Source organism: Myotis lucifugus, unplaced genomic scaffold (genome assembly GCF_000147115.1).
Source record: "Myotis lucifugus unplaced genomic scaffold, Myoluc2.0 scaffold_0, whole genome shotgun sequence".
Classification (NCBI taxonomy): domain Eukaryota; kingdom Metazoa; phylum Chordata; class Mammalia; order Chiroptera; family Vespertilionidae; genus Myotis; species Myotis lucifugus.
Genome location: NW_005871048.1, coordinates 34,803,163 through 34,830,255, shown reverse-complemented (window position 1 = coordinate 34,830,255; position 27,093 = coordinate 34,803,163). Strand labels below are relative to the sequence as shown.

The 27,093-nt window shown below is 35.1% G+C and overlaps 1 protein-coding gene and 1 non-coding gene across 12 annotated transcripts in view; both read right to left on the bottom strand.

Annotated features, from left to right (window-relative positions):
• SSBP2 (single stranded DNA binding protein 2) overlaps positions 1-27,093 on the bottom strand; it is a 212,554-nt gene that overhangs the window by 54,419 nt on the left and 131,042 nt on the right. For 8 of the 11 annotated variants that reach the window (XM_023750274.1, XM_023750266.1, XM_006081249.3 and 5 more), the window contains one exon: positions 17,897-17,986. The exons of the other annotated variants lie outside the window; for them this stretch is intronic. In XM_023750274.1, coding sequence (XP_023606042.1) covers positions 17,897-17,986 — 90 coding nt within the window. The remainder of the gene's footprint in view (positions 1-17,896; positions 17,987-27,093) is intronic. 11 annotated transcript variants of the gene reach the window in all.
• On the bottom strand, positions 13,666-13,768 carry LOC111825650. Its single transcript, XR_002828843.1, has one exon. It is a non-coding gene; the product is annotated as a U6 spliceosomal RNA (small nuclear RNA).

Sequence of the window (27,093 nt, the reverse complement as noted above, 5' to 3'; positions counted from 1 at the left end):
TCAATTTAACAAAGGCTTGCGCAAGCCAGATTTATAGTACTTTATATAACTAAATTCCACATTTATAATGTGTTTTCTAAAAACATTTTTAGAAAATAGTTCTGTAGTTCATGGCTACATATATTTCCCAGGGCTATTTTAAAAGTAGCATCTGAAAAATAAAATTCTAACATATTTAGGCTGTAAAGCATTTTTAATATTAAATTAGTGCTGTTATGACATAAGCTCTTAATATTCAAATTGATCCTTACATTAAGTTATCTGTTAACCATTTATGTCCTCAACTGCTTACTTGTTGAGGTAATGACACAGCAACAGAACCCAAAAGAGTTTGTATACTAGCAACTGAGAATATTCTATACAAATATTTGTACTTCACTATTCAGAAGTTAATCTACTTTCAAATATAATTTAAGATAGTAAAACAAATTTAAATTATTTATGGTAAAATATGAATCTAAGAGATTACCTATAACAATATAAAGTCCATCTACTGACAGATGTGAATACTCCCTACTTTAATAACCTCAGAAGAGTAGGTTCTTCAAAAAAATCCTTGGCTATGAAATGTGCTTACTCTTTATATTTGGTGCAAAAAAATTTGTTTTAATAGTTTGGGCATCAAATACTTGCATAAAGGTGTCATGAGGTGAATCAATATTTTAACTGGAAAAGCCTTCCCCTTGAAAAAGTTATTCCTGTGTGTGCAAAACACATTTGAGTAGAAGTCAAAGCTCTGGATTCTAGCTTTTGCATTCCCACTAATTAACAGAGGGGCCTGAGCCAATAACCTTTCTGCGCTTTAGTTTTTTCAACCTTAAAATGAGTGAGTTGGACTAGATGATCTCTAAAAGTCCCTTAGAAAATCAACAAAATAAAACCCATGATTCTGTGTTGATTATTCCCAGCACTACCTTTAAGTATAAATATTAGTGTATTGTAAATATCTATAAGTATTTGAAGTGTGTGGGAGTGGGGAGGGGCAAGGGGTAGAGTTATAAGCATATGTTCCTAAGGCACAAACCACCTTTATTGAGGAGCTGGAAAAACTTATTTCCATTTCCAGAGAAAATGGAAAACCCACTTGAAGAAAAAAATACTCCAACAAACAATTATGCCCTTTGTTCAGAGCAAATGTCAATAGGGAGAATTTTAAAAGCTGTACTTATTGATTAAAAGGTGTGCTAGAGATTAGTTCATTCAACAAATATTTATTAAATACCTACGAAGGCACTGTTCTAGTGGTTGGACATATCAGTGAATAAAGCAGATAAAGATCACTGTCCTCTGCTTAGGATTTTTCAAGGTTCACAGTCTTGTAATTAATAGGAGAAAGAATTTTCTGGGAAAATTGTTTTCTACCATCAGTCCACTAATCTGGAACAAATAGAATGTTCTCTTCACCAAATGGCAAGTATCGATGAAAACTCGAAGAAAATAATATTTCAATCTGGTGCCTTCCCTCAAAAGTCATATTACATCATCCCTAGTTTATAGAGCTATTAAAAAGTTTTCCAAATTGACAAAATTCATGGAGTAAGATTCTTTATATGATAAATAGAGTAGTACAGTTAGCACTGTGAACTGGAAACTACATTTACAGGCATAAATTCTTGTTTCTACGTTTTTAAGTTGTCTGCCCAGAATGAATGGGATAACTCAAAGTGAATAAAAATATATACAAAGTCAGAAAAATCAATAAATATTTGATGACAAAATGAAAGGGAAGAAGACTAACAGAAATACAAATCAAGTGTCCATCTCATTTCCTCAAAATAGTCTCTTAAAGAACAACACAACATTTATAATCATAATTTACTTCAGCATAAATGTCATTCAATTTTAAAAGATTGTTAGTTTCCATTATATCAAGAATTATTCATGGACTTCTACACTTCTGCTTTTCTTACATTCTGTTTTCTAAAGAGAGATTTTCCTTTCCTCATTGCCCTTTCTGCTAGTGGGAAGCAGTAGTCTCCCTCTTACATGGTCTTCCACAGGCAACTTAGTGTTTTATCTCAATCCCTAAGATCAGAAGCAACCAGTCCTTCCTCTTTCCCCACACTAGTTGGAGGTAGATTTCTCAGTCCAATTCTTTCCTTCTCTGAAGATCCCAGACCTCCCTCCAAGGGAATGGTTTCATAAATAATTTACCAGTACTAAAATTACAGGTGATAAGGACCATTTTAGGCCCTCACTCCTTACAAGATCAAAGTAGACATCTTACATTGCTCAAATGTTGTTAACATTTTCTAACATTAATAGCTTTTAAAAAACCTATAAATATGATTTATCCACAGCAGAATATTCTCTATTTCTTGAGAATACTCTGTACTCTCCTTTCTCTGCCAAGTAAATTTCTATTAATCCTCCAAGGGCCAGTTTAAATGTCACTGCCTCTTTAAAGAATCTTCCTAGGCTCCTTTCCCTCTACTTCCTTTGCACATTGTTCACACCATGTCATAAAGTACACTGCGGGGAGACACGTGCCTTGATATGTAGAAAACCCACTTCAGAGGAAAGAACACAAAACCGTATGAGGCAGTCATCACCTTAATGTGAGCTGGCAAAATGTAATTTATCCATAAAATTGGTATTTCCTAGATCCTTAAAATTGATATAGCAATGTATAAATCACCTTAAATCATATTTTAAATATTCAACATGACTTTAGAAACCCTTTAACTCTTAGTGCTTAAGAACAAGTTGATATAGAAAAATTTTAATCATTAATAAATAAAAGTTTTTAAAAAATACCAATCATTTAACCACTTTCTATATACTATGTCTTATTTTATGAGCATAATTTAGAACATATCAGTGATGAAGAGAAGAATAACACTAACTTCTTTAGAGGGAACAAATGTAGCATTTACTTTATGCTTCTGAAAATTTAGAAGTCTGAGGTATATTCTAAAGTATATAATTATGCACAATTTATGTAATTCAAAGTAACTTTGAACTTTTTTGAGGACAAAATTATTCATGTGCAATTTGCTTCTAATTTTGAAAAGAATAATGAATAATATCTTCCTAAATGACTGAAAGAAATACTACACAATTACCAAGCTTAAAAAAGTATGAACTTCAAAACAACTGAGCAAATGAACACTCACTTCAAAAATGACTTCTTCACAAAATCCCTTGAAGTTTTACAAGTTCTTTATTATACAATTAAAGTAAAATCGGAATTTTATAATTTTATTTGAATATGCCCTTTGACACACTTGTAGAGTAGAAAGTTTTGCTCTGTAGAGTTTAATAGCTTATTTCATGTATAACAGACCAAATTTCTTAACTAGCACTTTAGTTTTCTTACTGCTGTAACATTCTACTACTGCAATACATTTATAGAATAAACGCAGGTACACATACTTCATTCTTACAACCAACTGACCACAAATAAATTGTCTGACTTCGCACTTCTTCCTAGGCCTCCCAGCAACTGTGCAACCATTCACTTAATGTAGAATTCTTTACCCTGGCTACCACTCAACCATGAAAAGCTGAAGAGGCAGTGGTATTTCAGGTAAGCAAGTTAATTTGCATAGAAAGCACTAATTAGCATGTGATCTGGATTTACTGGAGGAAAAGAAATGTGACAACTGAAATAAATACATTCACTAAGCTTTATCTCTCTTTTCTTGAACATTTTTGGTGGAGCTTTGATAATATATGTAGTCTTAGTAGTCTGTGTTTTGAAAGTCAAATGCCAACAGGGAATAGTAGAAGCTGGGTGGGGAATGGTGGTAAATGGATGTGGTATTATTAGAAGAGTATCATCATTATAATCAAACTGTTCATTATAATGTGATAACTTCTAATGAGGTTTCGAAAGGAAGCAGTTAGCACATTCTGGGAGAGCATGTACAGAGTAGCATTCAATAAATATTTGGTTGGTTCCACAGCTGGCTCATGGACCCAGTGAATGAGCAACATTGATGGAAGACTGTAAAAACCAGCAAAAGATGTAATAAAGCTTGGTTCTCGTGTATAAAATCTCACCTGACCAGTTTATTGTCTTGTTAAAAAAACAGCTAGTATCTATTGATATGATAAACTGTAAGCCACAGTATTGGCATAGTATACCTGGTTTTCTAGGGAAAATGCTTATAAAATATGTATAGAGGGAGAAATTCTGCTGGCTTAAGTAGGATACATTATATCTTCCAGAGGACCTAATAAAAGTAGGCAATGAACAAGTGTTGGAGAGACCAAGAAGATACTGAATTATAATTACAATATACATATCAACAACATATAAGAGAACTTACAATATAGATGAGTAATAAGGCCTTTTATTCTATTCTACTGCTTTCAGGTTTATCTTACTATTTCTGGGGTGCAGAGTTTAAAATAGTAATTCTTAGGCAGTTTTATAGAGTACTAATATTCAGTCATAACTCTTTGGCAAAAAAGAATGTCAGCTTAATTTAGGTATGATTTGGCAAAGAAAGTATGGTACCTTAGTGATCATTTTCTGAAGCATAGGCCAGCCATGAAAACTGCTAAGAACTCCATATAGCAGCTTATCTCACAGTTTGTCTCATAAAGTGCTGTGTTTATACATGAGACAGTCTTTGCAGACTAAACTATCAAAAAGCTATAATTCTTAGGTCACAGAAATAGGTTTTAGCTGAAGGGGAACAAAGTTTGTCACTCCAAAATATATCTCTTTGAGGTATTGATCATTTTAAGCTGGTTATTTTTAAAAATTGAGACTCAGGAAGAACCTTTGATCTTCCCCCTAACTGCCTAAAAGAGAATTAGATAGAGGACCTGCTCCAGGAAGGGAGCTCTCATAATAGGTAACAATGGGACACAGAGGTAAGTTTAATATGAAGTAGTATGTGACAGGGAGGAAGCTAGCAAGGTCCCTTTGATCAAAGTCCTCTGTGTCCCATTGTTAAAGATGGCCCAAACATTTATTTTCCATCTCCATGAGAATTGTGAATTGCCTTCCTCCCTTGTGGAGCCTCAAACCATTACCCGCCCCCACCCCCCTTCTCCTTAGCTCAATATGACATATAAAACTCAACTGCCTGGTTTCCTCAGGTCTCATATTGTTATGGAACCCTATATTACATATGTAGTAAATTTGATTTTTTCATCTGTTATCTGTCTCATGTCAATTTGATTAGACCAGCCAGAAGAACAGGGAAAAGAGGGAAAATTTTCCCTTCCCCCACAGCTTATATATTTTCTTTCCATTAAAAAAAGGCTCAGATTTGAGTAAGAACATTAGACATTTGCTGTCTTCATATCAAATTGTCTTTAGCACATAACCATCTTGAGTCCAAAAATCTGTTAGAAAATGGTTATTTGCCAAAAATTAATCAGCATTTAGGCAGAAACACAAAGTACAAAGTAATATAGAACTTGACAAAATATGGGTTATCTTCAGTAATTCCATTAATTACATAAAGATCAAATATCTAGCTTATTGGTCCTGGGCAGGCATGGCTTTAGACACATTTAATCTTTCTTCTGATATTTCGATGTACTGTTTTAAGCAGACAGAAGGGAATAAGACATACTCTATGACAAAAATTATTCTAATATCTTTCAAGGGAAAAAACTCCCAAACATAATTTTAGAAAATGATAAATATGAAAGGTTATGATTATTTACCTATAGTCCTGGAAAATTAATATAAATATATTCACTGTAAGATTTATCAAAAAGCATAAACTTAAAAAAACTAAATATTACTTTTTATTCAGTCTGTGTCCATTTTTTTAGTTAATGCACAGTTTTCTTCGCTGTGCATGATTTTCCTATACAGATTTCTATTCTCTATTTTGCTATTCTATATTTCCCTTAGGAGACAATCTTTTTTCTTAAGTGTGTTGTTTCTTAAAGTCATGTGCTACTGAGAATATTATTTTGAAAAATCATTACAGAATGTTGTGACTTAACATTTCATTTCAGACATCTTATACATAGTAAGAACATTCACATATTTTTATATTTATAATTCCATGAGATGCTTTGTGAGGTTTCTTCATGAGTATTTTTTTCTGTAGAAAAGTAATGAAGCCTAAATTATGCAGCAAATGAATTTTGTCAAAGTTACTTTACAATTTATGTATTTTAATTGGTCTAGTTTCTTTTCTGTTTTTCATGACAATCTCCATCAGACATTACTGACACCCTAGTGAATAAGACACTCTTGATTAACACATTTTAATTCCAACTAGTATTAAACTAATTTAGCTCACAAAATGACATACTTGTGCTGGCATATTCTGCTGATAAGCATAAATATGTAGTTTATGTCTCATACATCTTAGATATTCTATCATCATCAACACAATTAAAGCAACTCATAAAGTGACTGCAAAATATTAACAGATCCAGTTTCTTAGATGTTATTTTGGCAATTCAGCACTGAGTTATACTTTTGATATGGATTTAGTCTAAGCATCAAAATTGCTAATTTACATTATGGGCCTTTTCAAAAAGATTCTATTTCTGAAGCCTTCATTACTATATATTAGATACAGGTGTGTGACAATGGACTTGTGGATTGTGAATGGGGACTGTGCTGGCTGCTGGTCTAATAAACTATGTAAGTTTGATGATATTCTACAAAAACTTTAATATTTTGTTTTAGATTAATTTATACTCACAAACACACACAGACACATTTTTCTGGTGTCCATGGGACAAGTAGCTGGAATCCTATGCTAAGTCAGCTCTGTGCTGCCTCCCGCTGCTGATTGAAGTCACAAGGACAGATCGACCTTAGTGTATTAAAAAACAATAACACTATGGGTATGAAAAGAAATATTTGAGATTTATCATTTAGGATAAATTATCACTGACTCAACCAAAAAAGAAGTTGAAACGATAATTTTTATAAGCCACTCTCAATTTTTCATTAAAGAATGCAAAAGTGTACCCTTCTTTGTTTTCCTCATTTTATAGTCAGACTTCCATCTAAACTCGTTCCAGATGCAAGTGTGAGACAGATTGTTTACCTAAATGTTCCACTGCAAAAGAAAAATGCTACTTTGCCTGATCCTTTGAACATCGTGATATACTAGGAAAATTTCTACTGATTAGGAGTGCCTTCAAATTCACATGCAATGATAACATTTGTTAAAGAAACTGTCCTATGGGGTTGGTGTTCTGATACAAGTGGCAGATTGTATACAGGAGTGGGAAAAAGTAGATTTACAGTTTTAATACAAATAAATAATACAATAATTAATAAACAATAGAAAATAAACTCTGTTTCGTGTACTCACAACTGTAAACCTACTTTTGCTCACCCCTGTATATTTTTACTTTCTTTAGAAATAAAGTGGTACTCTCATATTCACTTGGTTACTTACCTGTAAACATGAAGTCTATACTTGAAATTACTCATGTCTAAACTATACAAAATGGTCTTTCTACAGAACAGAAAGACTTTCTAAATTACTAATGCGCCAAAAAGTCTTTTGAAAGTAGAGTTTACTAATTTGACTAACGTTTAAAAGTATAAAAATAAGCAAGATGAGCAAATTCAACTTGTACAAACTAAATTTCTCCATCTCCAATTTAAAATATACATTTTTGAATACGAGTGTCTTAAATAGATGTACAAAATAAAACTTATAAGACAAATTCAAGTAGAAAAATATTTACAGATGTCAAAAGTGTTTGTAATGTCAGAAATCGTTTATAGGATATAAAAATGACAGAAAACGGTATTCACATTTGGAGGAATTCTAATAATCAATTATTTTTACTCCTTCTTGATAAGTATCCTACTGTGTACAAAGGACATCTGATTACTCTATTCCCTGGAATTATAACTTAGACTCTAGATTATACCTGATTGCTGGTAGATGGATGACACCTGGCAATAGGCTATCCACACTCTCTTCCCACAGGTGCCAGCAGAGCTGGTCCCTCCGTGGGGATGAACAGTTTATGACAGCTGACACCTCACTCCCAGCAGCATTTCTCTGACCTCTCTGATCTCCCTCCAGCTATTGCCTCATTTCTCTTTCCCTTTAGTGCAAAACTCTTTGAAAGAGTTGGACATACTTGTTGACTCTAGTTTCTTTCCAGCTTATCTGAGTCCACTTTAATGAGGGTTTCATCCCCTCACTCCACTGAAACTGCCTTAGCAAGGCCACCAATGACCTTCTTGTTAAAGCCAGTGGTCAACTGTCAGTCCTCAACCAGTTTGGACTATAGCAGCATTTACACAGCAGATCATTTCTCTTGAAACTTTTTTTTTTTTTTTTTGATTTCCAGGACAGCGCATTGCCTGGTTTTCTTCCAATCTCGTGGGCTGCTCCTTCTCATTCTTCTTTGCTGGTTCCTCCTCAGCTCCCTGACTTCCTAACATCAGAGTGCCGGGGATCCTTGTAGAGCTCCTATCTCTATCTATACTCACTATCTTGGTGATGTTATCCAGGCTCACAGCTTTAATTATCACCCATATGCTAACGACTCTCCAAATTACATCTCTAGCCCAAGTCTTAAACATATAACTCCAAACGTTGATATCTTGTTCCCTATTCAACCTCTTGTGAATATCTAATAGTCATCTTAATCTTAAGTTCAAAATTAAACTTATTTCCCCTCACACCTCCTCTTGAAGTTTTACCTACATGAGAAATGTCAACTCCATATTTCCAGCTGAACAGGCACCCTTGATTTAGCCTTTCCCCTCCTAACACAAGTCCCAACCATCACCAAAATCTGTTAGCTCTAGCTTCATAATATATGTAGAATCCAATCATTTCTTACTATTGCTACCCTCTTAGTCCAGGCCATAATAATTTCTTGTCAGAATTTGCAATGACATCCAAACTGGTCTCCCTGTTCCCATCCTTCCCTCCTACAGATTAATCTGGACATAGCAGCCACGATAACCCTGTTCAAACCTTCTCATCGGAGTCAAACCCGAAATCCCTACAATGACCTATAAAGACTACCTGATAAGGCTTCCTGTTATCTAAGACTTCATATCTAACTCTTCTCCCCAGCTGACACTCACTTTAGCTACCCAGACCTTCTTGTCCCTGCAAAAAGCCAGCCATGCTTTGAACTCAGGGGCTTTATGCTTTCCTGTCTCTCAGCCTAGCACAGTCCTCCCAGATATTGACTGCATGCGCCTTCATTTCCTTTGGGTCTTTACTTAAATGGCATCTTCTCGACGAGTTCTCTGGCCACCCTACCCCAAATTTCTGCAAGGCTTCCTACTTTCCTTTTCGGTTTCATTTTTCTCCCTAGCCCTGACCATCATCCAACATATCATATGTTTTAAAATATTTACTTTGTTTATTGACTGTCTCCCTTAGTAGACTGAGTTCTATATGGGCAGGGATTTCTATTTATCTTGTTTACTGCAGTAGTAACTCTAGTGGGTGGGGGTGGGGGGTGTAGCAATATTTGTTGCTGAATACTATCAGCAATCTTAGCAGTGGTTCTCAAATTTCAGTTTGAAAGATTCATCTGTTAAAAACAAAACTAAACAACAAAACATAAAGGATTTCTAGTCCTACACCCCCACTCCCAAGAACTTGGACACATTAGGAGTAGGTGACTTCCAGGACTCACATCCGCAGGCACAGAATACACTTGGAGAAAGTGCTCTGGACCCCACCTGCTGGGTCTCTTACAGGCTATCGCGTGGTGACCATATTCTTATAGAACAGGAGTGGACAAATCATGGCTCATGGGCTAGCTCTGGCCCACCACTCGTTTTTGTAAATAATGTTTTACTGCAACAGCCATGCGTATTAGTTTACATAGTGCCTATGTCTGCTTTTTCACAACAACAGAGTTGAGATGTGCTTTTAAAGTCTAAAATATTCACTATCTGGCTTTCACGTTTTGTGGATCCCTGATACAGAATATAAAATAAGTTATTCCTGAGTACTACCTAATGATAAGCCATTTTTTAAAAAGTTGAAAGCATCCTAATATATACTTAAGACAAATCTATCCCACCTACATAGGAAATTTATATTATTCCTTATCTTTAATTTCTCAAACAATAGACCATTTTCATTTCTGTAACCAATCTTAAATAAAAAATTAAATTGTGTTATAAATAGCCTTTGCATGTTTGCAATTTGGTATACATATTGCACCCCACGGGGCTCTTATTAAAATTTCAGCACTCTGGGAAAATTTTCAGTTAGATATTTTTCAAAAGAAAAACTGTAATTTCAAATTATTTGAAAAATAGATTAACTCTCACCACAGGTAAAATTTTAAAGTATGGTATTTTATTAAATATCGTGACACCTATAGCATGAAAGTGAAAGCAAAACCAGTATTAGTCTAGGATGGCCAAGCGAAGTTCTCCCTACAGAAGAGAAACACATAAACAAAAAAGAAGGATTTCTGAGAGAAAACGATTTCATTCCATCCTGATAGGGAAACCTCAGTGAAGACTCGAAGCCTGACTCTCCCTCCTCAGCTCTCTGTCCGTCCAGTCACTGCTGCAAGGACTTCAGTTGTTTGAAGCTGCAATTTGTTAAAAAGCTCACTTAGTTGCTCAAGCTGCGCAGTTTTAATTTATTTTAATAGTTGAGGCCAGAAAAAACTATTACCACAACTGCAGGAAAGCATTACCAAAGCCAGCTGTTAGGCCGCTTTTATCTTTGTACTAGAGAAAGACCTGCTCTATTTTTAATATTTAGAATTTCTGCTCTTTAAAGTTTCAAAATTACATTTTGTAAGAAAATGAAACTTAATTTCTATTTCTTGAACTTTGATAGGTAATTTGATAAGTAAGTAAGCTTTCCCCACCTCCATTCTCTAAATCCTGGTGCATAAAGTTCTGAGAAATGCCATTTTTAATGTTGGAATTTTTAAACTATATATACATTGATAGTGTTAGTTCAGTAAGTCAGTTCTGCTTGAGATTTTCAGTATCTTATTTATTCAAACTAAGAAAAGATATTCAAATTAATCTTTTAGTTTGTTATCTAAGATCAAAGATAGTATCTACAACTTCTGGGAGAGGGAAAGGGAGTAGTTCCCGAGGTTAGAGTATTTCTAATTTCTGAAACAGCCATGGTCAGGAAGGAAAGAGGAAAGACAAACAAACCATTGGGAGTGAAGACAATATGAAGATTAATAACAACAGAAGGGAACTGAGAAGGCATGTAGACTATTTAACTATTGTATACATAATACAGTAAACCAGGTGCCAACTGATAATAAAATAGCTGCATTCTCAGAGTCTGATTAGGAATAGCAGAGCAGATGGGTATACTTAGTTATGAAGATATCATCAAAATGCAGGGCTTATTTCCAGAAATAGGTTAAATAAATCGACCTCCAGAAACATTCAACCAGGGCTTGCCAAAAACATTTCTTTTTGTTTTTCTTTTTCAGTTTCAAGTGTTATATTAAATAACCATTTTTCTCATTTTTGATTCATTTTAACTTTTTTTCTTTTAACATATTGACTATTACCCTAAGCTAAGCTTTGTTTTTATCTTCATTGTAAGTGATTTATACTGAGCTTTTTCTAATCAATAATACCACCGAGGAGAAAGGAGGACATTTCTTTCTAATTTTTGTTCTTCTTATTGCGTTATTACTATGTCAAAGTGTTAGGTCAGCCTGCTATAGTGCAGTCTTGCTAAAAATAAAACCTTTGAAAAACATACCCTGAAGAGTAGAGACATCTGCAAACCACCACTAGATGGCAAGGCAGCTTTACCATTGCTCACGTCATGCCTGTGAAGAAAACATGCCTTACAAACCTGCCGCTACATGTTTCCTGCCTTATCAGAGTTGCGATCAATTCAGATTTTAAAACATGGATGACCACCTTAGTATGAAACTAAATTACTTGGTACACATTATCTTTAACAAGTATTTATAATCTTATTCATGTCAAAGCCTTAAATTTACAACCCAACACCAATAGACCATTAGTTTGCAACAGTTTCAGTTAAGAAAACTAAAGATTCAGGGACTATAATACAGTAAATGTATCAAGATGAAAATCAAAATAAAACATAATATGGTAACAATGAACAAAAGGCTATACAAAGATCAAAATTAGATATTTACAAGTATATCCCATATTAGGTCTATGCTCAAAGATATTTATTAATCAGTATTTATTAAAATATTATATTGTGGTTTTATATAATAGATATATGTTTAGTAGAAAGATCAAGATACAGGCCCAGCAAATGTGGCTCCATGGTTGAGCACTGACCCATGAACCAAGAGGTTACTGGTTGGATTCCTGGTCAGAGCATACACCCAAGTTTTGGGCTAGATCCCAGTAGAGGACATGCAGGAGGCAACCAATGCATGTTTCTAGTTGTTTCTATCTCCCTTCCTCTCTCTAAAATCAATAAAAACATATTTAAAGTTTAAAAAAAGATATAGTTTTCTTCTTAAAAGTTTTCTTATGATAAAAGGAAGAAAGGAGGGAACAAAGTATTTTCATCCCCTTCCTCCAATTTTTTTGGTTGAAACAAGAAATGTTCTTTTTTATTTTTTAATGTGGCACAAGTTATAGTAAATTCACAAGAGAAGTTTTCTTGTTACTCAAAACTATAAAATTATGGTACTTCATAAGGTAAGAGAGTTAATACTCTTAATTTTTTTAAAGCACAAAAGAATGAGAACTTTTTTATTTTATGCATTTTACTAAACTATTTTGATTATTATACATAACTGAGAAGAAAATCTAATTGGTTCAAGGAACACTGCTGCCTACGCAATAAAATTATAGGAATCAAACTTTGCCTCTCTTTTAGTGAGAATGCTATGAGAATGAATAAATAGCAGATTGACTCTTTTAATACATAATTCGGATTTGCTAGTTACAGCGAAACTTCTGAATAAGACTCTAGCACAGGGACGGGAGAGGCAGATTACAAACTCAGTTCTGAGTGCACTGAGTCCATTTTGCGTACGTTCATCGCACCACAATACTGTATTTTCTTCCACTAACATTGACAAATGAACATACAGGCCAACGAACATTTAGGTTTGAAGCCTAGTAGAAATTTAAGAAAGTCTCCTTTCCTCTGACCCCCGTAGCAAGATTTCCCAATTGAAGAAAGTTGCTCTAAAACCCTTCGCCAGTCCCATGGTAGGACACTTTGAGAATTTTAGGGTTTTGTATATAAATTATTCCTTTGATGAAAGACTCAAAGTAAATGAATATATGTGACTGACTTTAAATGGCTTTATTTTACCAAATTGATACCTCCTTTGCATGCCAAACTATTCCCATTGATTTTACTTCATTGGTTTCCTACTCAACAACAGAAGCTCTCCCATTTCAATAAAAACATCTAAGTGTAAATATGAACAACATTAATATCTTTCACAAATAGAAAGACACTAATCTCAGGACTGCCTTCCAGGATGGACTTGTTAAATGTATGAGGTATTAATCATAATTATTCATTTTAGAATTTAATTGCTATTATTCAAATGGAGCTGTTACATAATCACAAACTTAGTTTGTGATAATTGCAGTTGATAATATATTTAAGTCAGAGATAGAAAAGAAGGGGCCTGTTTTGCAATGTTAACAGGGATAAAAGGAGTATGTTTATCTTTTCAGGAGAAATATTTTAATGTACTTCTTATGATATGATCACATAGTAAGTCAAGTTCCAAACTACTAAATCCAGTGTTTTATATGCGAGTTACAAATTCTTTTTTTTATTAAATATGGAACACTTCACGAATTTGTGTGTCATCCTTGCACAGGGGCCATGCTAATCTTCTCTGTATTGTTCCAATTTTAGTATATGTGCTGCCAAAGCGCGCACCAAATTCTTCTTTCATTAGTTTCATTTATTCATTAAAACTCTAAGAGGTTCAATTCTTTCCTGCTCTAGTCCCATTCCAGCTGCCCCCAAATAGGCTTTACACTTCTTCACTAAGAATGGGGATTTGAAACTATTCTCATACTCAAGGTAACTACTGGAGTTTAATTTTTTTTTTTGGAACTGAATTAGAAACTGGTGTTAGAACTTAAATTATAATTGTTTGTTGCTATTTCTACTCAGAGAAGGCAGCTACTCTTCACTAACAAAGGGGATGGCCAGAATCATGCTGAAGTATGGCCCAATCACAGTAGGAAACCAATGCTGATATTTAGGAAATACTTGAGTAGTCTGATCCAAAAGATCAGACTATGTACCAAAAGATACATCCTATTTCTTTTTTAAAAGTTTGATAGTTTGAATTATTCAATATTTCATAGAGACATTCCTAGGGAGACTGGACATATTTCAACCTGTTGAACGGGAAAAAGAGTATTTGGGATTAGCTGGAATGGTCTCCCTGAATAGAGGGATGACATGTATCAAACTCAAATCTATCTAACACTTTTTCTAAGTGTTAAAAAAGTCAGATAAAAAAATTAAAATTTTCCAGAGGCCTAAAGGTGGAATCTCAGATTCATTATATTTTTTAAAATTTTTTGATTGATTTCAGAGAAGAAGGAGAGGAAGAGAGAGATAGAAACATCAATGATGATAGAGACTGCACGTCCCTTTCTGGGGATCAAGCCTGCAACTCGGGCATGTGCCCTGACTGGGAATCAAACTGTGACCTCCTGGTTTACAGGTCTACGTTCAACCACTGAGCCACGCCGGCTGAGCCTCAGATTCATTCTTGATTCCTCCAGCTCTTTTCTACCCCTAATTTGGTTAACCGAGACCTAGCAAACATAACTATGAAATGCTGCTTCCTTTCCAATTAGTTTTCAACAGTTTCAGTTAAGAAAACTAAAGGTCCAGCCACTAGAATACAGTAAATGCCACTGCTCTTGACTATGTCCACAAAATGTCTTCTTTGGGCTACTGTAATAGCCAACCAACTGATACCCTGCATCCAGTTCTGTTGCCCTTGTTCATCTTTTGAGTGTTAGTATGTTTGGAGTTCTGTTGTTTCCCCTCTCACTCTCTCATTCTGTACTTCCCCCCCCTGGACAGTTAATAAAGGCACTGTGGATTCAAGTGCCCTTAATATGATGATAATCCTGCAATTTTTATCTCTAGCCTAGATCATTATCTTAGGCTTCAAACCTGTAAACTGGTCTAAGAGATATCTCTTGGAGGTCCCACAGAAACCTCACCTGTTCACCTCAATCCTACTCCTCATTTGTGGTCCCAATCTCAGAAAATGAAACCTCCACCTGCCCAGGTGAGAGCCAGGAACCAGATACTATTCTTGGGTTCTTTCACTCATAATCTCGCATTTATTTGTCACTCATATCTGTTCATCTTCTCCATACTCACTGACACGATCAGTCCAGGCCATCATTAAATTTCCCCTGGATTACTACTGTACCAGACTCCTAAATAGTCTCCCTACCCTCAGGCTTGTCCCACTGCAATCCTGGCTACACACTGCAACCGGTGTGATTTTTCTAAAATTGCAAATATGGACAAGCTTCTCTCCTGCTTAAAATCCTTCAATAGCTTACTGCTGCCCTTAAGATCAAGGTACAAATGCATAACTAATCTATAAGGCTCCTCAAGGTTCCTCTGGAGACTCATCACTAGCCACTGCCCCTTTAGCTAATTAAGCTCTGGTTTTACATTTGGTCTCTCGGTTTTCCACTCTGGGTCTTTGAAATTCTTTTTCCTCTTCCTGGAATATTCTTTCTCTCTGTCCCTGCCTCCTTTGCCAAACTCATCTTTAGATGCCAATTGGATTTCATTTACTATTTCCCTGAAATGCCCCTCCCAAGATTGCTCCCAAGATTGGGTTTGGTGGCCTTCTGATTTGCTCTAAGAGAACACTCTATTCATTTTATATGGCCATGTTGTTTCTATACTCTAATTGCTCTCTCTCTCTCGCTCTCTCTCTCTCTCTCTCATTAACCATACCATGAGTTTTTTGAGGGTAAGGGCTTTGTATGTAATTGTATCATAGGTGCCTAACAAAGCCTGATTGCACTCTATAGTTTGAATTCAGGTCCTTCTAAAACAGTGGTTCTCAACCTTCTGGCCCTTTAAATACAGTTCCTCATGTTGTGACCCAACCATAAAATTATTTTCGTTGCTACTTCATAACTGTAATGTTGCTACCGTTATGAATCGTAATGTAAATATCTGATATGCAGGATGGTCTTAGGCGACCCCTGTGAAAGGGTCATTCAACTGCCAAAGGGGTCGCGACCCACAGGTTGAGAACTGCTGTTCTAAAAGATGTCTGACAGCTCTTCCAGGACTACTGAATAAAGACTCCCATTTTAACGTGGCATATAAGGCCCCTCTCAATGTGCTGGAAGATATCTTCCCAACTTCATGTCCAGGAACTCCTGCCTATGCTCCCTCTACTTTCTGAGTATATTACTCTGAACACCTCCGCTCAGGGTCATTCTGATGCCTCCACTTTTGCTTATACTGTTCCCACTTTCTGGAATATCATTCCTCTGCTTCTTTCCTGAATAACTTTTTCCAAACCCCTCTTAGCTCCAATTCAGGCAGACTTAATAGCTCTCTTCTAGGTCATCACGGAACGTTACATTTTCCTCTGTTACAGCACTTATCTTGCTGTATTACAGTTATTTCTCTTTAATGCCTCCCTGGCCAGACAATGAACATCAGGAAGATACATATTATGTATACTCATTTTTAGATGCCTGCCACGGTGCCTGGCTTCTAATAGGATTCAACTATTTATCACATTGAAATAATTAAAGCACATTTACTGTTTCAACTACTCTTATCAAGATTAAGGCAGAAGACAGGTAAGGGGAGAATAGGTCATTCTACAAAAAGTAAAAGTGAATATGTCTAGTTTTATATACTTTGTTTAACCCTAGGAAGAATTGGGCTTCCTTCCCAACCTACCCCCTTATGTATCCTTGGCAAGAGAAATAAGAGCACGAGGGAAAAAAAAATAAGCTAGAAATGTTTTATGAGTAATGCTCTACTAAAACTTGAAAAGGAAAATTTAATGACAAAAGTCCAGAAAGCCTTGATTTGAATCCCAGCCCCGTTACTTTCTGACCTTGTGCAAACTACTATATCTACCAAGCCTTGGCTTTTCTATCTGTGCAATGGCAATGATAATAATATATCTTCACATCTAGGGTTATTGTAAGGATTAAGAGTTTATATATGTAAAATATTTAGAACAAAGCATGGCATACAGTAAGCAGTTATTGTGTTAGATATTGTTATTATAGCATATTACATTAATTCCTATAATGCCTTCAACTCTAGTTTTTAACTCCTAAATTCTTCCTAATTTTCTCAAAGGGTGGTATAAAATTAACCCGGTAGTAAAATAAATGAATTTCAAAATCTTTGTTGGTTTGGGTTAGAAAACTGTCAAATTTAAGATGTGGATGCCATAAAATTAAAAAGGGATGTATTATAATTCTTAAATCACTATCATCATTGCTAAAATAAGAGTTATTAAAATTTTACAATGCTAACATGTGATGTAATGATATTAATAAAAATTCCAGCTTAAAAGCCACAAAAATGATTTTCAAATATTTTGATATAACCTATAATCTTGATAAGTAAATAGTTATGATTTAGCCATATTTTTTTAAAGTACAGCCAAATCTTGATTACCTTTAGTCTCTGGAGACATGGATAACTTAGATATTTAAAATCCATTTCAGAACTTCATCTTTAGCCTCTTCTCCTATCAAACCTTTACCATGGTTCACTTAATGGGCTAATTTGCATTTCAACTCCTTTTTTTCTTCTTGAACAATGAAATAGCAAAATAAATAAATGAATAAAGTTTTGACAATAATATAGGAAGGAAGGGCTAATGTCTTTGAATAATCAAGAGTTGGCTGCACAGCATTATGTTTATCTTAAGAATAAAAATAGTCTCACTCTCCTTCATATCTTTAAATAAAATCAAACAGGAGTTCCTATGCCTTAACATTCCTAGTCAGAGTTTCTCTGAGTACCTGAAAGAACCCTGGTGGTACAGGACCTACTGGCATGCCATCTCCTGGGGGAATGTTTCCTAGCACTGGACTGGGAGCTGCTGCAGCACTCTGCAAAGAATAAAGGAGAAACAAACCTATATCATTACAGAGAAGGCACAAAACCAAAGACTAATGATAATAGATTGTAGGAGGGGAAGCTTTTCATTCCTGGGAACAAATATTGGTAATTTCCCCCTCTACAGAGGTAAACTAAGATACAACAGTTAGTTTAGTATATGATTAAGTTATTTGGTTTAAACAGGTCTCTTTAAATTTTCTGAAGTCACAGAACTTTAATAAGATGTTATATTTGAATGACATATAAAAAACAAATAACATAACAAAATGATAAAAGTTTAAACAAATGCTTTAAGGCACAGGCATCTGAAATGGCAACATCGTAACAATAGGTAAATATGTAAGCAATAAGTTTGAAAATGGTAGTTGTAGGAGTTGGAAAACAGAACTATCTTTTTAGATTACGCTTTTCTGTATGTCATAAATAAATTAGGTTTCTGCCTATAGGTGGCAACACATTATTTATTATCTTTCTGATAGACTACAATTGGTAACTAAAATATAATTGATAGTAAAAATAACGTAGTGAGTGTAAAAAAATAATTAGGAGACTTAAGAGAAAGGAATAGATTTGGAGAGAATAGTCTCATATAAACAAATTATTTAAAAAACAGGTTGAAAAATTCAAAGTCTACTTCACTTGCAAATTATTTCATCGAATCCTAGGGCTTCATGACATAAAAATACAAAAACCTTTGGGTTTAGACTTTGTAATCAAATCAAGGTTTTAGATTTAATTCTTACACAGAGCAATAATATATACAACTGCTCTACAATCATGGATTTCATCTCTCAACCTGGGTGAGCATATTACAAATACTGAGAACAGTCAAGAAGGAACCAAAAATATGCTGAAGACAGATTTGTATACATCCAACTGTTCTGCTATGAAAAGAACTCAAAACAAACACTGGATCTAGTGGATCTGTGGCACTACCCTCACCTATTCATTCATGTACTAATATCTCAATAGAAGATGTAATATCTCAGTATGTTTGTAGCATATATCTCCCAGTATATAAACTGATAAAAATAATAATGTTTATTCTATAGCACTGGCAGTTATTAATAATGAAGGCCAATGATTTTAATATTTCCTGAGGAAATCTAGGTGTAAATGTGGCTATCTAAAATGTTGCTTACCTATCAATGCTAAAATTCTAAACATCTGATAAAGCATATAACTATAAAAGAAATAATATTTCTTAAACATTAATATATTATTCTATTTTAAGCAAAAGCATGCAATTTAATGTAGGGTACATTAATTGAATACCTACCATTAGCCAGATATTGTTCTATATCACCTCATATGTCAACACTCACGTTTTTTAAAAAGTGAAAGGCAAATTTCTTTTTTTCATTTTAACTAAACTTGAATAAAGACTAAATATAGAATGTTAGAGTAAGAGGAAATTTTACCACCTAACATATATTCTCGTTTAGTCTAAATGTATATGATTAAGTCAGATCTGGGAAGAAAGATTTGATCTGCATCCTTTGGCAGTGAGGGGAAGCTGCTCTTAGTACTAAAAGCTAGACACTGGATGTCATTATTGTTCTAATTAATTGCAGAACAGAAACTTGTTTTTGCAATACAAAAGACAGATTTGTAAACCTCACTCACCTATCTATATATATAAAAGCCTAAGCGACCATCCAACCATCCAACCGTTCGACCAGTAGCTATGACGCGCACTGACCACCAGGGGGCAGATGCTCAACACACAGGCATGGAAACATGGAATAGACTGATAAATCTCAGAGGTAAGCAGGGCGAGAGGAGGGTGGGAAGAGATTAACCAAAAATCTTATATGCATACTAGAGGCCCAGTGCACGGATTCATGCACCGGTGAGGTCCCTCGGCCTGGCCTGCAGGGGTTGGGCTGAAACTGGCAGTCTGACATTTCCTGAAGGGTCCTGGATTGTCAGAGGGCACAGGCCAGGCCGAGGGACACCACTGGTGTACGAATCTGTGCACCAGGCCTCTAATACTTGTATAGAAATGCATACTATAATGTTGATCAGGTTTATAAAACCAAAACAGAATTCAGTGAATTACTGCAACTTCCTAGTGTAGTTCAAAGATGAGATTTCTCCCTTAATTCTAGTTGCCTAGAAAGTATATAAAAGAAGATTTTGCCTACCCAAAGGAAATAAAAATGTTTGTTTGCAACTAAACTAAAATTCAAGAAGTAAAGATGCTGGGTCATCATTGGCTCCTTTACTTTTCTGGGGGACTACATAGTTTAAAGGTACTTAATATGCTAATTTTTTCTTCCGAGTTCTTTATTATACATGTTTCTTATGTTTTTTCCAGGTATTATTTAAAAGTGAGACATAATTGTCAGATGAAGAATTAAGCAATGTAAATCGTTAAAATGACTTTAAATTTTAATTTCATGACTTCAAAATTATTTAATAAATTCAATCAAAATATATTGTCAAGGACTCTTTTAAGCTGTGCAATATAGCAGTTAACATCCTTGCCCTTTATTTTTGCTTTTACAAAAACTAAATATACATATTTTTATTGTTGAGAGTATTACACATGTCCCCCATTTCCCCCAACCTTTGTTCCACTCTGCCCAGCCCCTCCCCTCCCCCAGGCCTTCACCACACTATTGTCTGTGTCCATGGGCTATGCATATAAGTATATAGGTTCTTTGGTTTATCTCTTCACTGTCCACCCCTCTTCCCACCAGAGATATGTCCATCTGTTCCATGCCTCTGAAACATATAAAGTGGTTAAGAATTGGTGATCTAAATATTACAGATGATGTTGCAGAAGAAAAAAAGAGTGCTGTGATTAGCTGGTAATTTCTACAAAATGCTAACTTTTTCATATGAAAGCAAAGAAGCATGGGAAATTACAGAAAACAGAAGGGAAGCAGCTACTGATGCTAAAAAATGTTTTAAGTACAAGAGAAATGCAAAAAGACCCTGATAAACGCAGTGATGATTTCATTCCTAAGAATACTTTAGGAGGCAGCCTTTGATTCAGTTGTTAGTTTTCAGGACAGCAGCCATATTTCCTGGTTCCTTGAATTCTATATTCAGCTTTAATCAGAAATAATAGATTATAAGAAAAAGGGCTGACATAAGGGACTTGTTTGGAGACCATGTCATTCTAAATGATATCTTCATATCTGTACATGCATCCCAAATATTAGGTGCCTAGTCATTTGATCACACAAAATTTTGAACTTGGTGTAAATAATCCCCAAAGTGATGATTATAAATTATTAAGAAAACTCATATTAATAGCATATAAAAGTTTCTGTTTAAAAATGAAATGAAATGGGGATATTTATGATACCATTATCATCATTCATATATTGTATTTATAAGTTCAGCCTTCAAGAAGCATTTATTGTCTTCATATGAACTTCTGATGTTGTGTAAATTGTTATTAGAGCAATAAGCCTGTGTTATGGCCACATGACCACACCATAGGCCAATCTGTGAGAGCTTTTCCATTAAACATCCCTCCTCCCACCCACAATCTAACATTTTGGTCAAACACTTAATAAAGTGATCTTCAACAATATTTCAAAATGCCATAGTTTAAAGAGAAACACAAGGAAAAAATGTTAGGCATATTAATGTTGTACCCTTTTTCTCAAGTTTGTAACTGTTATTGTTATTGTCCCTGTTTTTTCTTTTTAACTCAAAGATGGAAGACTTTGTCTTTTTTCTACACTGTTGATTCAATGTAAAAAATCCCTGGGCTTCTATTTGAGAGTGTAAGTATTTTACTCTGACTGGAACTTTACAGGAGAAATTGGATGAGTCACCTTTTGAGAAAAAAAAAATTTCCCCTCTGTGGTAGGCAGAACAGCCACCCAAAGATAGCCATGCAAACCCCAGGGCCTGTGAATGTGGCAGCCTCTAGAAGCCGAGAGCAGCCCCAGGCTGACTCCTAAAACCCCAGGGAACTGAAAGCTACCAACAAACTACATGAACTTGAAAGTGGATTCTTCCCAGAGCCTCCTGATAAGAACCCAGCTGGCTCACACTCCTTGATTTCAGCCTTGCAAGATCTAGAGTGGAGAAACCAGCCCACTTATATCAGACTCTGACCTACAGAACCGAGAGATAATACATTTACAGTGCTTTAAGCTGCTAACCTTGTGGCAATTTATGTCAGCAGTATAAAACAAATACACCCCTCCCCCAAAATGACTATTTCATTTTGAAGGACATTTTAAGGGCATCTAGAAACTAGGGAATTCTATGGCTCCTTAGAGGTAACTGTACTTGACCTGTTGCACAGTATGCATTTGCTAGTACTCCCATTTTTATCACATCAAGTGTCCATCAGATTAAAAATAAAAATACCTCCTAGGTTTAACAAAGCTTGGTCCTATGGTTTACCTGGTCTCACAGTTCTTCTAGTGGCTTTTAATTGTGTCCTATGTGAATCGGTTCCCCGCTTCAGTAGTGAAGGGTGGGGAAGCACAGTGAGAAGAAGGGCACATGCAGCATCTCTTCTTCAGTTACAGTTGCCTGCCAGACCTCTAACTCTGCTTTTCTCTTATTCATAAAGGAATCGCTCCTTAACTATTAACAGAAGGTTCTACCAATACCATCTAGCCAAGCTCATTTCTAGGGTAGGGAAAATATAAAAACTGAAACCATAGTTTGAAGATTACCACCATGTAAACTCTGCTAATGGTCCCTGTTTTGACCCTGTACACTGATTCAAAATTACTGAATGCAGCCTCAATCCTTGTGCCAAAGAGGGTTCATTTCTTTCTTCCATTTGCTGGGCTTCCAGCCTCAGTTCCCACCTAACTAGCACCTCGATGTCTCAGAGCCCAAAGCCAACATTCTATTGAGTTCTTTCCTCATATTACTTCTGAGGGGATATGTTCTGCCATGGGACTTCCATTTCTATGGCTGAATCCTCAGTACTTGATGTTGGGTTCCCTTGTTGCCAATAGTTCCCCTGCCTAGATCTCCACTTATTATTTCTTACCATGCTCCCCCTGGCCCACAGTATTTGCCACCTGCCGAGCATTTCCATTACTCATTCTCTAACATCCTAATGATGACCATTTGCACACACCCTCTGCCGGTTGCCTGCTACCAGTCTCCAAAATCTCCAACCTGATCTACTAACCTGTCTTCACTTCTTCTCAACTGTCTACTGTAGGACCTCTCTCAACTGCTTACTCTGTCATCCTAAAATGGCCTTGTCTTAGAATCCAAGGCACACGTGTCCCGACTGCACAACCACAGAGCCTCTATTTTAGGAAGGTCTTTTTTTAAATCTTTGTCACAGAAAAGATTAAAGCCATGGAGGTACAGCCTGTATCAATAGCATGAATCATTGCAATTTTTGTTTTGTTTTTTTCCAGGATGAAGTTAATCATTAGGTACTCATCTTTTAAAAAGTTATATCCCTTATGAGTTAAATATTTATGCAAAAGACATATTTCCTCTAAAATATCTTTTTTTTGAAATTTACAGCTTTTGTAGGAAGAAATTTAAAATCAATAATTGTGAGTTTTTTCCTTAAGCAGCATTATTAGCATGAATCTGAAACAATATGTATCTAATATAACAAATTTCCAAAAGCTCTTAAATTTTATCTAGAACAAATGGTTAAATATGCTTAAGTAGGTATTTTAATAGGTTTATAAAGGAAATTTCAAATTGTTTCACTATATCACAATATTTTAGGATTATTCCCATACTGAAATTAATTTTTAAAGCTACAACTTAATTTTATTTAAAATATCTCATATTCCCCAAGGAGTTGTTATTATGGATAAAAAGAGTACTTGAAATTAACTTGAGCAGAAATACTGCTGTTTAGTTTTAAAAAATGTTAATTACTGCTTTCTTAAAAGTGGCATAACAAATGGATTATAGGAGGCACAAAATAAAAATAATAAGATAACAAATAAAAATATTTGTTTACATTTGGCTCCAAACTGGAAACAGGGCTAAGACACTGAACCAGTTTTCTAAATTATTTTTATAAATATATAGTAAAATTCTGTTCAATTCTGCCACTGGCTTTGAAACTTTTTAATTGATGCCACAAGGTAAAATAAACCATTACCACCTGTTAGCACATATGAACACACAGATGAAGGGATAGCTGCCAAGTGTGCTTTTATATTAGTGTAATGTTGTGGTGGCGAGTTCATCTAAACACACCTTAACAAAGATCCTAAGGATAATACATAATAATACAAGTAACTAGGCTAAAAAAAATGAGAACTTCATCTAACAACTGTTACTTTCTGTTTGAACAGAGAAACAAAAGGTAAAGACAGTAATGCTTAGAGATTCACTTTAAAATTTAAAAAAATCAATTTCATTGGACAGTGATTGAGACACTTTCGGCCAAACTTCATCCTCCTTCAACTACAGTGCTCTATAGTAATCACTGATGTTCACTGATACCTGTAGGATAGTTAGTTATCAGAGAAAGATGGTTAAATACAGTTTCAACATAAAGAGACAGTGTGAGTGTTTTTTAAACAAACGTACCAAATCTTATATTGCAAAGGGGTACTGGGCTCTAGAGCATGCTGTCACTCCTCAAAACACCTGATAGTTCCTCTTTTGGAACTATCTGCCTTCAGACACTGTACCACATATCTTGGATATTCTCAAGACAAAAAAATCTTTATCCTTAAATAGTAAACTTAATTTTTGGAAGCATGTAAAATTCATTTGGTATAGGGTTTTATGAATAGTGGGGAATGGGAAGGACAAAAGCATTTTGAATTAAAATTTTAAAAATATGACAGGTTTTTCATATAAAATGGCATTAAACTCAAATGCAAAAATTTTAAGTTATTTATTTTTTATTTTTAGTGAGAGCTGACATACAACATTATATTAGTTTCAGGTGTACAACATAGTGATTTGACATTTATATGCCTTAAGAGGTCATCACCATGATAAGTCTAATAACCATCTACCACCATATGAAGTTATAATATTGTTGACTAAATTCCCTATGCTGTACACTATATACACAGGAATTATTTTGTAACTAGACGTTTGTACCTCTTAATCCTTTTCACTATTTTTGGCCTATCACTTAAATCCTCTCCCCTGTGGCAACCAACAATTTATTCTATATGAGTCGATATCTATTTTGTTTTGTTCATTTGTGTGTGTTTTTTTGTTTTTAATATTTTTATTAATTTTTAGAGAGAGAGGAATGGAGAGGGAGAGAGAGAAAAACAAAACATTAATGCCAGAGTGAAACATCGATCGGCTGCCTCCTGCATGCCCCCTACAGGGGACTGAGCCCTCAACCTCGGCATGTGCCCTGACTGGGAATCAAACTAGTAACCTTTAGGTATGGGACAATGCACAACCAACTAAGCCACACTGGCCAGGGCTGATCAACTATATTTATTAAAAAATGACTTTTCATAATGACTTTCTTTTGCCTGCTAACTCAATGCCATCTTATAAATATTAAATTTAAAATGCCATAGTACCGTCTATAGAGTCTAAATATATATATACTTTTTTTTTTCAAAAATCAGTCACACACACAAAAAAATCAGTCATAAAGAATGCTCTTAGAAAATATTGGAATAATGATTGGTAGAAATTTTGAGCTAGACTAAGCATCACTTATACTTTTGGTTTTTAGAGTACAGGGTAAATCTTGACCAAAAAAATAAATGGAATCTATTAAGAAACATATGTTCAGACAACACTCCATCAGGCTTAGAGTTCTTAAAAAAATCTTTTAACTAGATCTAATATGTATTCTGCCCAAATAGTACTTCCTGGCATTTGTATGAATTAAACAGAAATGAGTAAAAACGGGTCCTTGTCTTGTTCTCCCTTGAGTTTACTATTGCAGGCCATGAAATGTTTTAAAATGTATAATATTAAGAAGACAGTTTCAACAGTTTAAAAAAATGTGTTTTATGATTTCAGAAAGGGAGTGGGATAGAGAGATAGAAACATCAACGATGAGAGAAAATCACTGATTGGCTGCCTGAATGCCCCCCACTGGGGATCTAGCCTGAAACCCAGAGATGTGCCCTGATTAGGAATCAAACCATGACCTCCTGGCTTGTAGATCAACATTCAACCACTGAGCCCTGCCAGCCGGGTTAATATTTTATAAACAAAAAATTTTTATATATTTAATTAGAACTATATTAATGTTTTATTTAAGAGCAGCCTAAATGCTTAATAAGAAAGGCATATAACATTTTTTAAATAAAGTAAACTCTGATGAGTTACTATCTGACTTCAAGTTTTAAAATTTATAAATTTCCAAAATTTTCAAAAATTATCCCTCTTCCTTTAATCTATAACGTTAAAGCCTCAGTTTGCTCATTACCATACCTTAACTGTGCCATTGAAATAAAATATCATTTGATCTGTTTTTACCTTTCTTCATCAATCAATCCCTCATTTTGCTCTGATCACATGTCAAATACCTCTGTTCTAATCATGTCACTGATATAGGCAAACTATACTATTATACTTTGGGCTTTTAGAGTACAGGGTAAATCTTGACCAAAAAAATAAATGGAATCTATCAAGACACATATGTTCAGACAACACTCCATCAGGCTTAGAGTTCTTAAAAAATCTTTTAACTAGATCTAATATGTATTCTGCCCAAATAGTACTTCCTGGCATTTGTATGAATTAAACAGAAATGAGTAAAAACAGGAGGCCCAAACTATTCCTTCTCAAAGAAATATCTTCTTTGAGTCCCATTTACCTAACTTAATTCTACATTTCTTAATCTATATCTATATCTATCTATCTATCTATCTATCTATCTATCTATCTATCTAAGCCTAAGTGACCAAAAGACCAAATGACAGGTCGACCAGTCGCTATGATGTGCACTGACCACCAGGGGGCAGATGCTTAATGCAGGAGCTGCCCCCTGGTGGTCAGTGTGCTCCCACAACCAACCTCCCACGGAACCTCCCCCCGAGCCGGCCAACCTCCTGTGGTCCCTCCCCCCAGCAGTCTGGCCCCACCCCCCCATCAGGCCTGATGGAGGGGTGGGGGGGGTATAGCTGGTCAACCTCCCAATGGTCCCTCCTCCTGGCTGGCCAACCTCCCGCAGTTCCTCCTCTGG